Raw genomic sequence first — 17,346 nt, 5'->3', positions numbered from 1 at the left:
TTGAGTGTCACCTCTCCTTTGGAGAGGTTGTACATCTAATTCCAGAAATTCATTCAAATCTTAAACTGTCATAAAGGGTGTTAACTTGAATTTTATCTATAGGTATCTTGAAAGACTATTTTGATTATAATGAAAAATGGGGAATTTACATTGATTTGACTTTATTGAACTCTAAACATTATGAAGTATGCTTTTAGAAAAATATGTGTATTTTAGCTGCTCTAGAATGTTCTGAATTGTATTTTGATTAAGTGAGTAAATGTTAAAGACAAAAGGAAGCAGTGCAAGTTGTGGTAAAACTTGAGTTTTGTATTGTTTTAACTTAGTTGCTGAGGTTTCATAATATTCATGAAATGTGGTAAGCCCTGAAGTAGAACCAAAAAAAAAAAAAAAGAAACTTACTAGGAAAAAAGTGATTTTTAATAAAAAAGTCAACAGATGAATAAAAAGAGAAACACAATATATAGATTAGAGCATATTTATCATATTAGAGGAAAATCATAGTTAATATTATTATCAACTTTACATGTATTTTAGCAAAAACATTTTTGGGATAATTGTATAGTCATTTCAAAAATATAGTACATCTAGTGTGTATAAATTATAGTGACGTATAAAGATAAAATGCCTTTAAAGAATTTTTCAAAAATAAAATAATTTAGAGTTTGAATGAAAGAAAAATTTGGAATGCAGAGAGTAACAGTAAGTTGAGTTTCTTATTCCATTCAAGGATTATTAAAACTCCTAAAAGATAGAAAAACCCTGGTAATACAAATACAAATAAATGTTATGAGGCGGATGATGTACATGTTGACAGGTTTTATTTAAGTTTATATCCCTTTTTACCAATAGCTCACAGTACCGTGAATGACACTGATGTCCCTATGGAAACAACTGAGTGCATTCAAGGTCAAGGAGAAGGTTACCGGGGCACCATCAATACAATTTGGAATGGAATTCCATGTCAGCGCTGGGATTCCCAGTATCCTCACCAGCATGACATAACTTCTGAAAATTTCAAATGCAAGTGAGTAAATTAGGCAGATTTTATAAATCTCAGTAGGCTTTGGGGGAAATGAGACAGAGTGTTTTCTTTCTACCAGTTTCTTTGCTAGTGGTCTTCAGGCTTGAGTGTGCCTAAGATAATGAGGAGTTAAAAGATAGATTCCTATGCTCTACCCTGGGATTTGGTCCTAAATATACACGTAACAAGCATTCAAGGTGTTCCTAATGCAGATGGTTGATGTACACATCCTTCTTGCAGCTTTTCTCTTGCAGTGGTATTTAATAAACTGATTAATGGAAATGATAATATTGCATGTTTCAAACCAGTGCCTTCTTAGATTTTCATATTAACTTTGGGGGAGATTAGATATTTTCTTTTTCTTACAAAAAGAGGTGGACCTTGATTTCAGCCAACATATTAAACTGATGACTTTGCAGCCTTGAAGAACTATAACAAAATAACATTTTTTTTTAAAGTGTGAGTATTAATTATATAGTTGTTACGTGCATTCTCTGTGGTTGCTTTTTTTATCACCATATGACTTTTTTTGGACAGACAGCCACAATGCCATGTGTTTTTTAATTGTCCACCTTGTTATGAGGAACAGAAAATGATTGCTTTTGAAATTTATAACACACGTGTCATTCATAGTGGCTTTGCTGAAATAGCACCTATAAATAATATATAGTGGCTTTGAAGTAAGTGACTTTTAATAGGAAACCTAACATAACAGAATGAAGAACTACGAGTGCTAGTTGTTCCTTCCTCAATAGAAGAGAGATATTTTGTTTCTTTTTTCCAATTTAATAATTTATTTGCTTAGATAGTAAATATTCCTAAATTGTGATGAGTTTTTTTCATTATTTTATAATTACAAACTTACAGTCATCATTCTGGGTTTATTTCTCTCATTTCCTTCTCAGTAATTTACCTCCATCCCTGACCCTGGAGCCCCAACTCAGAAATAAAAATGAAAGTATATAAACAAAGAAAATGAGAAAATATTAGTTAAGAGGGACAAGAGGACACAGTGTCAGAGTTTCATTCATACTTTTGTTAATTTCTAATGACTGTTAATATTGAAATAGGAAATCTTTATGTATAAAGGGCCAATGAAATTCATTTGTGAGAAAAAAGAAAGATTATAGCAATTTAATTAATATACTTTGTAAGTATAACATCAAAAGTTTAACCAGAATTTGTTACCAAAAATTTAAGTCATCCTTTTCTAATTTAGTTTTTTGGTCAAAATAATGAATGAAACATTTTGAGTATCAAAAAGCAGAAAATGAACTATGTTAGAGAACTGATAAAATCTGGCACACATTTTGCTTGGAATATTGTTGTGTTTACCATTTGTGGTCTGGCAGAGAATGGTATGTTGGTCAGATGTCTTTTTTTGTGTGATTTCACCTGATACTGAGACTCTTTACAAAGGACAATTCTAAAACACTCTGTAACTGAACAATACTGCTTACAAGGAAACTAACATGAGTCATGTAATTATCTATTCCCTTTAGTAATTATAAATAATTCCTTCTTCAACTGAAGGAAAAGGATTTAGGAAAAACATTTGGGCAAACCTAGCCTTTCATTCTTACTTAATCTAGATTAATGAGGTGCTTCTGGATTTAGAATTTAAAAGTGGGCCTAAACTAAAACTCTGTGTAGCCTTAAACCAGATACATTCATTCAATTATTTTGGCTTAAATTAACAACCAAAAATTGTAACTGGGCAATTATTCATTTAAAATTGCAAATTTGCATAAATTTAGGTCATTTTTTAATACACATAGTTTATACTGACATTAAGTTTTCAAAATATAAGTGTAATTAGATTTAAAAGAAATAACAGATTTTCTTCATCGTTTCCAATTAATAATTTTATGAGATGGCTAAAGGGTTGAATATGGATTAAAACTATGAACACTTTCTATTCAATGGCTTTAACTAATGACAATGTTCACGTGTTCTTGAATGAAACAGTTTGTATCAGGACCTAAGGAAGTAAAATAAATGAAGATACATGTGCAGTTGATATGGTTGGTAATCTGAAACTATTTTGACTAGACAGAACAAAAGAACTTTGCTTTTCTAACCATACCCAATCTTCTTCCCTTAAACGTTTCTTAGTTACTGATGGCTCACTTTGGTATTAATAAAATTGCAGTGCTTTTAACTGGACCTAAGTGATACATATTCTGCAGTTTCCAATAGATTTAATAGTAATTTAGTTAAATTAATAAGCAAGGTTCCATGGAAACAAAGTACATACCTAGAAATAGAGAATAATTTTCAGGAGAGAAAAGCATAAATTCCACATTCCATTTAATTTGAACATTGTATTAAGGTTAAAAAAAACCCTCTAAAATGCTTTTACATATAAAAATATTCTTTTTTTCCTTGTTGAAAACTAAATTTCTCATTAAATCACTGATAAAGAAAGATGTACACATACTACATTGACCTGCTTGTTCTATGGTTAGATTTTCTATACTCTGGTTAGGCTTTAATTTAACAGGAATATTTGTAAAGATTTCAGGTAACTTCTATAAATCAAGAAACAACTGCTTTGTAATTAAAAGAAACCTATATAGAAAATTAAATGAGTCAAAGCTATGCAGAATCAAGGAAGACATAGCTATCCTACTTTTGTAGAAAATGTTTGAAGAGGTTGAACTTACATTTTGAAAGAGAGTAGTTAAAGATGAATGAAGGCTTAATAACAGCCTTTCTTCTGCAGAGATAGATACATACTGTTTCTACATGTATATGAACCATGGATGTATAACAAATAGTAGCCCCACTTTAGAAATTGTAACAATTCAGCACCCACATCATGAGAAAGACTGGGAATAATGTTACCATTTTCATCTTTCCTGAAGCAGTAATGTTTGCATGGAACTCCAGGTCTGTGGAAGGAAAAAGAATACTGACATCTGACAGCATTTATTTCCGTAATTCGGGCAGTGTCAGTTGTGTATACTGAATTTGAAATTGTTTTAACTATGCTAAGTCCAAAAACTTAGAACTCTATTAATAGACATGCATACATTTGGGAATTCTAGAAATGTAATAGCACTGACTTCACCAATACAAGAACACAGGCAATTTGCATTAACGTGCTTATTCTCAATAGGGACTTAAGAGAAAACTATTGCCGAAATCCAGATGGGGCTGAGTCACCCTGGTGTTTTACCACTGATCCAAACATCCGAGTTGGCTACTGCTCCCAAATTCCAAAATGTGACGTGTCAAGTGGACAAGGTAATAGCTGACATTTTGCAGTGTGGGCATGATTAAATTCAGGGGAAATGCCTAAAGGGAGGATACATTTTACAGCAGAAGTTCTATTTCTTGTTGACCTGGTTTTGCTGGCTAGCAAACAAAATCAAGACTGTAGTTGGATTTCTTTTATGGATTAATTTACTCAATATTTATTTAACAGCTGGGGATATAGCAGTAAAGAAAATTAGATTCTCTGTACCCATGGAATTAATTAACAACAGACAGAAAAAAAGCAAACTAAATATGGGGGTAAGACTAGTATATTAGTTTGTGGTAAGTCCTAGGGAGAAAAATGTCCCAGAGTTAGGGGCAGGGGGAGGGTGTTGTAGTTTCTATCTTAATCATCTGGGAAGATCTTACTTGTTAAGGAAAGAAAGAAATGAGGGAGCAGAGGGAGCCACATACATATATAAAGAATGTTATAGGTAAAGGAAATGGCCAGTGCAGATTTCATGAGATGGAAGAGTATTTAAAAAGTCAAAGGAAAGGAACAAGGACAGCATTGTGGTTGGTAGAGTATGAGCCAAAAGGGAAGTAGCAGCAGATGAGGTTAGAGAGGTGATGGGTCCCAAACTGTGTAAGGATTTGTAAGGATTTGCATTTTTACTCTGAAAGAGAAAGGACTCTGTTGTAGGGTCCTCAGATGAAAAGTTACATGGTCTGACTTGAGTTTTAAGTGAACCGCCCTAGCTATATAATGGAAAATAGCATGAACATCCTGCCAGGGCCAAAACAAGGGGACCAGATAATTAATTGTTTCAATAATCCAGATAAGAGATGAAAGTGACTTAGACCCTGATGTTAGCTGTGGAGATGATGAGTGAGGGTGGGGTTTGGGATAAATCGTCAATGTACTTGGGAATTTAGAGACTATTGAAGGTAACTGGATCAGAAGAAGAGAAAAGCCAGGCTGACATGGGTTTAAGAAAAAATTTATTTGTTAAATATTAATAAGAATGTTTGGCCCTAGGCATTTTGTTCGTGTGTAATGAATTGAGAGTTATGATTTCAAATAATCATATTCTATTTCACATAAACTTAATTGTGATGGCATGGTCAGCACTAAATCATACTGAAAAGCCCAAGCCTAAATCAAAGCTCCATTTCAGAGGCTTATTTTCCTCTTCATACTTGTCCTTTAACATTTTCCTCAGTTCCACTGCTCATGAGCAATTCTGAAAACAGAGTTGCTCTCTTCTCAGTCAATTTCACTGTCCTCTAGCAGATTTTAAAGGTCAATTGGAAATAGAGTTGAAACCAATGATTAAGAAGGTTTGTTACCAGCTGGATCTGCTGATCCCCTGTCTTGTTCACTGGGACAAGTGCTGATGATTTGTGATTGGTAGGGGAAAATGAGAACAATTGTTTTACAAGCTTCTGGTGTGTATTACAATGCTTTTATGTACGAATGTATAACTTACCAAAAGATCAGAGGATAGAATATGAGAAATTTGGATGTTGGAGGTTAAACAGTTCTTATTGCCTCTCTAATAAACCTACTCATTAACAGATTAAGAAATTAGTCTTACAGAATTTAAATATCTTGCCTAAATTCTCAAATTAGCACAGCTGGGATTAGAATCTGACTTTCCTTTTAATGACTTTTCACATACTTTTTATTATATTTTATCATTATATTATATATTATAATATTATTCTTTAACAATAGACTATATCTGATACATGCAACAATGTACTAGGCTCTGTAGGGAAATTTAAAATGAAGGCAAGCATTCTATTTAAGAAATAGAGTGTTAGTCAATTTAGCATTAAACTGTAAAATTCTAACTGACACAATATGTCATTGTATGATACTGCAAAGCTAATGATCTGATGGTATGGATTGTTATATGTAAGAAAGTATTGTTATATGTTATAAGATAAGATTATGTTGTATGGTATAAGATAAGGTTGTTATATGTTATAAGAAAGTACAGTGCATTTTTCCTTCTCCATATACCAAGAAATATTCCACATATAGTTTGAAGAGTTAGAAACATTTTCTCAAATCTTGTAATATCTGAATTAGCATTTATACAAATGCTCTTCCAACTGGATATTAAAGAAATACCTTAATTAATACCTTAATTAATACCTTCTATTAAAGAAAAATGAAAACTGAAATTGCAGAATTTCTTTAAAATGCTTATAGAGCACTAAATATTATATTTTAAAGAACATTTAAGGCAGTAATCAGAAGAACATTTGTAGCTTTAAATGTGTATCAATATAATAAAATAATAAAAATATGTGAATTAAATTTCCAAACCAAAATTCTTGGCAACAGGTAAACCAAAAGAAAATACAAGGAGGAAAATAATCAAGACAAAAGAGGCATTGATGAGGAAGAGAAAAGCAAACAATAGAATTAATGAGTCAAAATGATGGATCTTCTAAAAGTTTAGCCAATTAGACAAATAAACTGCTAACTAATTCAAGAGAAAAAGAAGGCACATACAAATACAGAAAATAAAAATTATCAATTATTTTAAAACCAATAGCAATATGGTATGATTCACCAATTTTATAACATAGAATAGTCCTAATGTTGAGGTACATTGGTACATAAGATTTTTAGCCAAACCTACAGTTTTTATTCATATAACAATTAGGTATATCTACAGAAAAAAGTCACTTTTTGAATGTTCAATCTTATTTCAAAATATGGAATAGTGTTTCTTTTTAAATGTAGAACTGCAGCTTCCATTTTTGGAATAACTTGATTTTTTATGAGATTTCTTTAGCTTAAAAATATGGATATTTCTGTTAATGATAGAACACAAATTGCTCTATAAAAACAAAGGGACAGACTTGGGCAAGATGGCGGCATAGAGAGGAGTGGAAGCTAAGTAGTCCCCCTGGAACAACTACAAAAAACCAGAAACAACTAGTAAATAATCCAGAATAAAAACAAAGGGACAAATACAATCTCATAAAACATGCTAAAAAAAAAAAAAAAAAACACGCAGTAACCAGCTTGAACTGGCTCTTATAGGCCAAAATTGGAACAGTTTGGGCATCAAAATGAAAAATGACAGGAATAGATTATATATCACACACACTGAATAGAATAAAAAGAGAATTATGTATATGTTCCGGTTTGCTAATGTTGCCAGGATACAAAATACCAGAAATGGATTGGCTTTTATAAAAGGGGATTTACTTGGTTACACAGTTATAGTCTTAAGGCCATAAAGTGTCTAAGGTAACACATCAACAATCCAGTACCTTCACTGGAGGATGGCCAATGGTGTCCGGAAAACCTCTGTTAGCTGGGAAGGCATGTGGCTGGTGTCTGCTCCAAAGTTCTGGGTTCAAAATGGCTTTCTCCCAGGATATTCCTCTCTAGGCTGCAGCTCCTCAAAAATGTCACTGTTAGTTGCTCTTAGGGCGTTTGTCCTCTCTCAGCTTCTCCAGAGCAAAAATCTGATTTCAAAGGCCATCTCCAAAATGTTGCTCTGTAAGCTGCAGCTCATCTCTCAGCTCCTGTGTGTTCTTCAAAGTGTCCCTCTTGGCTGTAGCTAGCTCGCTCCTCCTGTCTGAGCTTATATAGTGCTCTAGTAAACTAATCAAGGCCCATGCTGAATGCGCGGGGTCACACCTCCATGGAAATTATCCAGAGTTATCACCTACAGTTGTGTGGGTTGCATCTCCATGGAAACATTCAAAGAATTACAATGTAGTCAACACTAATATGTATGCTCACAGAAGACTGCATCAAAGATAATGGCTTTTTGGGAGACATAATACATTCAAACTGGCACAGTATATATATATATATATATATATAGGCTCTTGAGACATCCAAAATGTAACCTTCAGTAGCTCAGGTTGGGATCTTGTTCAGTCACCACTCAGCAGTGCATGGATCTCTCTTTGACCCTCAAAGTCAACCAGTCCCTGATATGCCTGAACCTCACATCCAGTGAGCTTTTGGTTGAGAGTGTGAAGTTGCTGTGTATGACTTTGATCCACTCAAAGTGCTCCATGCAGAAGTTGTGGCTGGAAAACTGTCATCTCACAGAAGCCTGCTGCAAGGGTCTCTCATCTCACAAAAACCTGCTGCGCGGGTTGTCATTTGTCAAAGAATGACCTTGGGGACGGCGAGGTGAATCTTCTGTGTGAGGGCTTGAGTTACCCCGACCGCAAGCTACAGACCCAGGTGTAAGTCCTGGTAACTGCCTTGGTGTGTATGTATACACAAATATGCAAACACACAAACATACACACACATACATTCTGCATTCAAGTACAATAGATATAAGAGCACTTAATAATTCCTCCAAATACCTCATGTTATAAGGCTGATAAGTAGCTCAATCTCAGGGGGCCTGGGGAGAGGGAAGATAGAAAAAATTAAAGGAAGCAATTTTAATGCTCTGTTAGAATTTGGGGGTGTAACTGGTTTGTAGATCTGATTTTTACCTGTGTTCTTGCCACTGTCATGTAAATACCCTCTCTCTTTATGTTATATAAATTATATATTATATATGACATAATATATTAACATAATATGTATTAATATATAATATAACATTATATTATACAATATATATTTTTTCTACCATTAGTAGAAATAGTAGTACTGTACTGCTGTTAATAATAATAGTATTAACTAAATAGGAAGAAGTAGAAGAAAAGGAAAAACTCTTATCTACAGAGGAATGCCAATTAATAAACATAAAGAAATATTAGAAATAGAAAAATAAATTCACAACCAACATAGTAATAACTGATACACACAAAATTCATTAAGCTGTGCTTAAGTTGTTTTGTGAAAATTTCTTTGGAAAAAAGGATATTTACTCAGTCTCAAAGGCCCTAGGCAGACATTTTTGTTTTTTGTTTGTTTTAATACAAAGAGAAAATTTTCCTTTCCACAAGTTAACCAAATGATCAAACTCATCACCAATAATGGAGCAAACTGACCATCATGTGTCACTGATGTAATTCTCTGAAAAGGACAAAACATCGCCTATGTAATATTCCTGCCAAATATCTTTAACTTGATTTTATTTATGAAAAAATAATCAGACAAATACAGATGAAAGAATGTTCAAAAAAGAGCTGGCCTAGATGATTCAAAACGTCAATGTCATGAAAAACTAGAATCATAATATAAAGAATGAAAAGGGTATATGAGTGTTAATTCTTAAATTCTTGTGACTTCTCTGGAGATGTGAAATTTTTCAGAAGAATAAATTGGGAAATATATTTGTCATTCTAAAAATTCTCATTTCTTTGGTATCCCAAATGACCACTGATTTAAAAGTTTTCTTTTTTCACTTGTATGTAATATTTGAATTTGCATAAACTCACATTTTATTAAAGAGATTATTGGGCTTCAAATAGAAATATTTTAATATGAGATATTTAAGTATCTTTGACTTGTGTAAATTTAGTAGTGCTTTTTATCAATTTTTATGTTGATTTTCATGACTTCTTATGCTTGTAAAAATAATTTTTCTGTCCTCCCTAATATTCATTAGTCTTCTTTCCATGTATTTTATGTTTAGATTGTTACCGTGGGAATGGCAAGAATTATATGGGTAATTTATCAAGAACAAGATCTGGACTAACATGTTCCATGTGGGATAAGAACATGGAAGACCTACACCGGTGTGTACATTTCTTTCTTTCAGTGTATAGGATGTATTTGGTAATGACAGATATGTATATGCAGATAAGTACATGACTGTTTCTTTATATTCTTTTCTATACTATAGTAAGCCACTAAATTTTTTATACTTAATAGTCTGTGCAACTTACCTTAACATTGTAACAAAATGTTAAATATGCAGTTCAATCCAGTGCATATATTTTGAGCATTTACTATAAGTTCTACACTGTGACAGGTACTTCAGGGAACATTAACAAAATTGGGCATACATTTTGGTTCCAGCTTTCGAGAAGAGTATGTCACATTGAGAAAATGATTTCATAAGACAGTATATAATGAAGTGGCAAATCTGGTGCTTCAAACAGTACAATAGTTACAGGATTATTATGCTCTCATAACTAATATTAATAGCAGTTAATAAAAATCAGTGTTATCATTTTCTTATACAAACATATCATACATTTCCAGTTAACTACTAAAAATTCAAAGAAACAGGTATTCTTGTAAAATCTTCATTTTGGTTAATAAAATTTTGCTACAATTTAAAAGACTTATATGTAATTGAAAAATCTATATATCTCAAAGAATTAGGAATTTTGATATTGGACATATTCACAGTCAAATAAAGTTAGTAGCATCCACTTGGCCTTACCACTAGTGCTATGGGTATAAAAATGCAAAAGAAGTTTGAGACATGGCTGACTTGTAAAGCAGATGATTAGTAAACATCACAGAATATGTGCACTGGAATAAAAGAAAAAGGAAGTTAGTATCATTTAATCAAGTGCTTACAACTTAGTTGTTTTACATGAGTTCTTGTCTTATTTGACCATCACAACTCTATATGGCAGACATTTTTTTTTTTTTTACTTTGTGGATGAGAATTTAAGAGCTTAGAAAGTTTGAGTCACTTTGTCTCAGGTTTATTTAGCTTTAAAGCCCATATTCTCTTCTGAAATCTACTCACTAACAGATGCTATTGTTTCAATCCATTTACGTCATAAACATATATTAATAGTTCTAAAAACAGTACTGAGAGAAATATAATGTAAATCACAAATGCAAGCCACATACATAATTTTAAATTTTCTAGTAGCTACATTTAAAGAGGTGAAAAGGAACAGGCAAAATTAATTTTAATAATACATTTTATATAACCCAATAACCTATGGGCTTGTGAGAAAGGATTGTATCCATCTCCTCCCAGCTCCTCTTTCAGTGATGTCACATTGGAAGCTTGAAATTTTCATGGTAAAAGTATTTACATCACAGAATTCAGCAAGTGCTACAAATCAGGCCCGTCTCCTCCATCCCATTCCACTGGAGAGCTAGTTGTTAAACATTTACCAGCATACCACTGGAAATTTATGACATTTTTATTTAGGTAACCTCAATGGTAATAACTCTTAATTCATTGAGTTTAGGTATGACTTTTGGAAATAGTTAAATGTCATTTGGAAACAATTTGGAGGAAATTGATGAATGATTGAGTTGCATGGTACAGCTTTTGAATTAGAATAAAGTGTGACTATGTAAGGAGACAATAGAGCATGGTGATTTTGAATGCTTTAACTCTAGAGGCAGACATGTTCAAATCCCAGCTCTATGGTTTACAAGCCATGTGACCTTAGACTAATTATTTGTCCTCTCTAGGTTTCAGTTGTCTCAAATGTAAGATAGTGTTTAGAGCTTGACTCATAATGTTGGTATGAGGATTATAGCTGTAAAACACTGATAGAATCTGGCACAAAGTAAGTACTGTATGTCTTTGCCATGGTCATTGATCCAGAAAAAGAATGTGAGTTTGGAAAGACATTCCAAGTTTCCATGTCTAAGCTATTTCTAATCTTATTATAAAATGACACAATAATTATATTCAAACATGGTCATTATTAAAGATGCAAAACAAATTCAGTTGGGTGCATAGTTTCCTTTACTTGATTGAGATGACCATGTAGAATTTCACTGCATTAACATTGCTGATGTAAATTTAGATATTGATATTACATGAGTGGCCATGGTCTAATAAAATGACAGATAATATTTTTGTTTCTCTTAATTTTGTAATAAATTAAGATGTAAAATAAGGCTGAAGTATTAGTTATCTGTCAGAAAGTCATATTTTGCAACCAGATATTTTGTAATTAAATTTTAGAATTTAAGTTTTTATTAGTGAATGAGTGTTCATTTCTCAGTATTTTTCCTGTACTTTATCATAGTAATGCCGCTGGTGATTCTTCAAATGTATCTGAAGTTTGAAAAAATACTTTTACAACACCTATTTTCTATGTATTTCATAATTTTGATTTTCTTTGTCATCAGCTCTCATTTAGACAATGTTTCTCCATTTCTATGCTCAGGGATGTTGTTACATTGCCACTGTAGTTTTTAAATAGACACAAAGTTGTAAAATCTTTCATCATTTTTATCTATACTTATTATGCACCTCTATGTGCATCTGTATTCATGTTTGCTTGTGATACTCTCCTTTGGATAGATTCCTTCTTAGATAGTCTTCACTTCTAATTTCAATCGCCTCCAAAAATTAGGATAGGGAGATAATAAGAGGAAAGAAAGTAGAAGGGATGAGACAGAGGCTATGCTTCTTTTTTTTTTTTTTTTTTTTTAACTGTTTGGGATTTTGCTTACATTATGGTTTTTAGACTGAAAGATCCCATCTTCATCTGGGACAAAGAGACAAAGACAAGATAAATATTGTGCCATTGAATGTGTAAAGCTTGATGTTTCTGAGTTAGAAAACAAGCTTCCAAACTGTAAAAACAAAGTCCAAATACAAACTCAAAGAAAATAACCAAATTTCACTCTAAATAGAAGCTTATGTCGTATTTGCAATGGAAGCCATGTGCTAGGATTATATCGTCTCTGTAATATTTTGTTTTTCTTGGATAAAATAAGCATCTTGTGATGTTTGTAGCTTGTTGTTCATGCAGGCATACTTTCTGGGAACCAGATGCTAGTAAGCTGAATAAGAATTTCTGCCGGAATCCTGATGAAGATGCCCATGGTCCCTGGTGTTACACAGGGAATCCTCTCATTCCTTGGGATTATTGCCCTATTTCTCGTTGTAAGTACTGATATTTTTTAGGCAAAATATTTTAAATATACTTCATCTTCTCTAATATTATACCTTTATCAGAAGTGTAAATAATATTGGAAGTCTGGGGTTTTCTCAAGGTAAGGATGTTTTCCAGACACCAACATGTGCATGTGCATACACATATACACACTCCTTTCTTCATCTCTTCTCTAGACAAAGAGGAATTCCACTGATGTTTTAAGGAAAAATAGCTCCCTCACAAGACTCCCATTTGGAATTTAGAAACAATGATTGGCCACGATCCTAATATGATAGGGCTAGAAAAACCCCTCCCCACCACCACCAGCAGCCTTTGTATTGGCAGAGTTGTCAGCAAAGTCCTGAGCTCCTGACAGACCTGTGAGCACATCTGAGATGGTGGTGCGCTGAGCTCCTTCTCAGTTCTTCAACCCAGGACTAAGAAACCTGCAGTATTCCACCTCTTCTCTGAACCCAAAACGACTTTGTCAAAAGAGCACTGATGCACAAAAATGTATGCATAAAATATATAATATTTAAGTATATATGTATAAATATATCAATATTAGTGTATAAGATATGTTCTAAAAGTTTGATACACTTCATATAAAAGAACTCTTATATGTCAATAAGGAAAATGCATTAGAACACAGGACAAAATTAAAGGAAATGAATCCTCAAGAATAAATATAAGTAGTTAATAAACAAAAAAACATTAAAACTTATTAGTAAGGCAAAGATGAAATTGAAAAAAACATGAGAAATCGTTTCCTATCTGTTCCGGTTTGCTAATTCTGCCATTAAGCAAAATACCAGAAATGGATTGGCTTTTATAAAGGGGATTTATTTGGTTACAAAATTACAGTTTTAAGGCCATAAAGTGTCTAAGTTAAAGGGGTACCTTCACTGAAGGATCACCAAAGTCATCCGGAAAACCTCTGTTATCTGGGAAGGCATGTGGCTGGCATCTGCTCCAGAGTTCTGGTTTCAAAATGGCTTTCTCCCAGGATGTTTCTTCCTAGGCTTCAGCTCCTCAAAAATGTCACTCTTAGTTGCTCTTGGGGCATTTGTCCTCTCTTAGCTTCTCCCGAGCAAAAGTCTGCTTTCAGTGGCCATCTCCAAAATGTCTCTGTAAGCTGCAGCTCCTCTCTCAGCTCCTGTGTGTCCCTCTTGGCTGTAGTAAGCTCGCTCCTTCTGTCTGAGCTTATATAGTGCTCTAGTAAACTAATCAAGGCCCAAGCTGAATGGGCAGGGCCACACCTCCATGGAAATTATCTAATCAAAGTAATCAACTACAGTTGGGTGGGTTGCATCTCCATGGAAACACTCAATCAAAGAATTACAATCTGATCAACTCTAATACATCTGCCCACAGAAGATTGCGTCAAAGATAATAATGTTTTTCAGGACATAATACATTCAGACTGGCACACCATCTATCAGGATATCAAATAACAAAATTATTGTTAATAACCAGTGTTAGTGAGGGATTGGGTAATCAGACTATCTCAAACACTATGGTATTTCTGAGTGTGAATTGAAAAATCCTGTCTGGCAGTCAGTTTGGGAAAATGTATCAAAAGCAATAATGATGTAGATCAGAGTTTCTCAGTCTCGGCACTATTGACATTTTGGGTGGGATAATTCTTTGTGGCAAGGGAGTTTTTACATACATTGTAGGACTTAGCAGCATCTCTGCCCTCTGCCCACTAAAGGCTGGTAGCGACTCCTCCCGCCTCTGACATGACAATCCAAACTGTCATCAGATCATTACCAAATGTCCCCTGGGGAACTAAATTGCCCCAAGTTGAGGACCATTGATGTAGATTAATATTTATTGAGATGGAAATATATCCTTAATATGCTATTGAGTGAAAAGGCCTTTTTATAAGGCTGTGTTGGTAAGAAGACCATTTTACTATATCACATAACTCTCTGTTTATTTATAGCAAACATTCTTAACCACTATGTTAAATTACCTTCCTATCTTAAACAGACGTCTTTTATGAGTTCAATGAAAACTTTGTTTTATGAACATTTTTCTTGTGAGATAAGCCAGTAGTAAGTACCTTAAAAATTGCAGCAAAGATACACACTTTAAAAAGAGACATTAGATTGAAGAAATAATATTTGCTTTAAAATATGAAATACAAACACTAGTTTATATTTTTCCATAGTTTACTTTAAATAAAAGAGGGAAATTTCTCACTGCAAGAGGAAATAATGCCATGTTTCCCTGAAATTTTAGCACAAAAAGGCAAGCTTCTTAAATATGATGTTAATAAAGTATTATCTATAAGTATGACTTGGAACTTTCTAACCAATTATTTCAAAAATAGAGAAATTTTATAATAGTAAATACTTAAATATTTATTTGCAAAGAGATAGGGTATTTCATATTATTGTTTTTAAATTTCATTAACTGTGATCATAACCTTTCCAATTAACTAGTATTTTTCTAATGCCTCTATCATTTTTCCCATATTAATGTTTTCATAGACCCTGAAAATGTTCTTCTGTTGATGATGTCTTTCAAGTTCCAACACTAAAACAAACAAACCCCTTAGGAGAATGTGATAGTAAAAGTAACATCTTTTACAAATTATAATAGGATTACTTTATCTAAATATTAGTTTACCTTGTGGTACCTTTCTGTGAAGTCTCCATGATAACAAATAACCGAAGCTCATAGACTGTTCGGTGATACAGAAGAAGGAAAAACGTCCATGATCTGGCTTATAGAACAGGTTACATTACCTTCCCTACAGAATTCCAGAATTTGTAAAAATCACAGCAGACCAATCTTAGCACATAGGTACAGTTAAGCATAACATGTTCTTTTAGAATCTTAGGGCATTGCAATTTGATTTGTAAACCTAAGGTAGACAGGATTCTAACAATTTTAAGATCTGTAAAAATATTTTTAACTAACATTTTCAAACTAACAGTAATGTGTGTAAAAAGAATTCAGGGTGCTGCTAGTATTTGATTAAATGTTATTAAGGTAATTCATTTTTATTGCACTGTATTCCAAACATTCATTTCAATAAATATTTTTACCCTATCATTTTCTAACTAATATTTATAAGCAAGATTTATTTACTTTTTTTCCCTTGGTGAAAGGCTATTAAAATTTATCCTTAGAAGATTTTATTTCTTATTATTTAACTGCAGAGATTGTATAAATCATTTTGCTTTGTATTACAAAGGATGTAAAGGTTTTGATTTCTTCTAAAATGCTTGCAAAGTAGTCTTTAACATAGAATTTAAGCTTATCAAATATGCAAAAATAAAAATGTAGAATATGCCTGTATGTTTGTTTATACACATGCACACTTAATATATCTCAGAAAAAAAACTTCTTACATTTAACTGTTGAGTTTGTAGAGGTTAAGAGCTTCAACTCATATCTCCTGGGTAAGAATTTTAGCTCTATCGCTCTATAAGTGCCTTGGGCAATTTACTTAACTACTTATGACTCATTTTCTGCATTTCTCAAATTTGAACAGTAAGAGTAACGATTCTATTGGGTCAATGTGAACAGTGTTTGATGCAGAGTAACCACTCAATAAACTTATCTTCCACCTCTTTATTAATTTAGTCTTTCGTTCATAATTTTTGTTGAGCTTCTATTACACAGCCCTTTGTGGTATGCTAGAGATACAAAACTCTATAGAATATTCCTACCCTCCAATAGTTTGCAGTGTAAAGACATTTATGTAAACAATCATAAAGTGATATAGTTATTAGATAAATAAATAAATATTAGTATATTAGTATATAAAATGCAAAGCAGGAACATAAATGTCTGGGGAAACATACAGCATTTGTAAAGATTTGTGCTTGAGTTGAGGCTTTAAGAATATAGTAAAAGAAACTTTATATTTCCAGTAAGAGCCCACATTTGGCTCTGAGGTCATTTGCACACACATATACATATGCACTCACATGTTTCTCTACTTTTCCTAGGTAAAGCTAACCATTTATATGTTTTCTTTCTCCATATTGAAGTTGCACCAATACAACAAAAGATTCATGTCTTATTTATTCTTCAGAGGTAAATAATGTGTTATAAATAGTGGAGAAAAGTCAAGGTGAGAATAGCATTTGATGGTGAAATGGAGAAGGCCTAAGAACAGAGTTTCTCAAATACAACACACAACAGAACAAGCTAAAGTGTTTTTTAAAAAAATCAGATTTCTAACTGTGAAAACAGAAACCCCAGAAATCTGATTTTAAGTAAGATTTCAACTTATTCTAAAGTGTGAGAAATAGTGGCTTAGAGAAAGCAAGGCATATATATTACAATTTATTTTAAAAATCTATATAATTTTCTTTTTCTTTTTTTTTTCCTTT

General features: G+C 32.7%; 1 protein-coding gene across 4 annotated transcripts in view; it reads left to right on the top strand.

Annotated features, from left to right (window-relative positions):
* The window catches only part of HGF (hepatocyte growth factor), a 75,049-nt gene that overhangs the window by 38,136 nt on the left and 19,567 nt on the right, over positions 1-17,346 (top strand). For 3 of the 4 annotated variants that reach the window (XM_037836523.1, XM_037836524.1, XM_037836522.1), the window contains 4 exons: positions 853-1,027; positions 4,146-4,273; positions 9,811-9,913; positions 12,866-12,999. In XM_037836523.1, coding sequence (XP_037692451.1) covers positions 853-1,027; positions 4,146-4,273; positions 9,811-9,913; positions 12,866-12,999 — 540 coding nt within the window. Of the gene's footprint in view, positions 1-852; positions 1,028-4,145; positions 4,274-9,810; positions 9,914-12,865; positions 13,000-17,346 lie in introns of those variants that run through there. The other variant, XR_005217007.1, reaches the window with a different exon arrangement.

The sequence above is a fragment of the Choloepus didactylus genome, chromosome 5 (genome assembly GCF_015220235.1).
Source record: "Choloepus didactylus isolate mChoDid1 chromosome 5, mChoDid1.pri, whole genome shotgun sequence".
Taxonomy (NCBI): Eukaryota; Metazoa; Chordata; class Mammalia; order Pilosa; family Megalonychidae; genus Choloepus; species Choloepus didactylus.
Note: the sequence above shows the minus strand (reverse complement) of the source record. Positions and strands in the feature narration are given on the sequence as shown.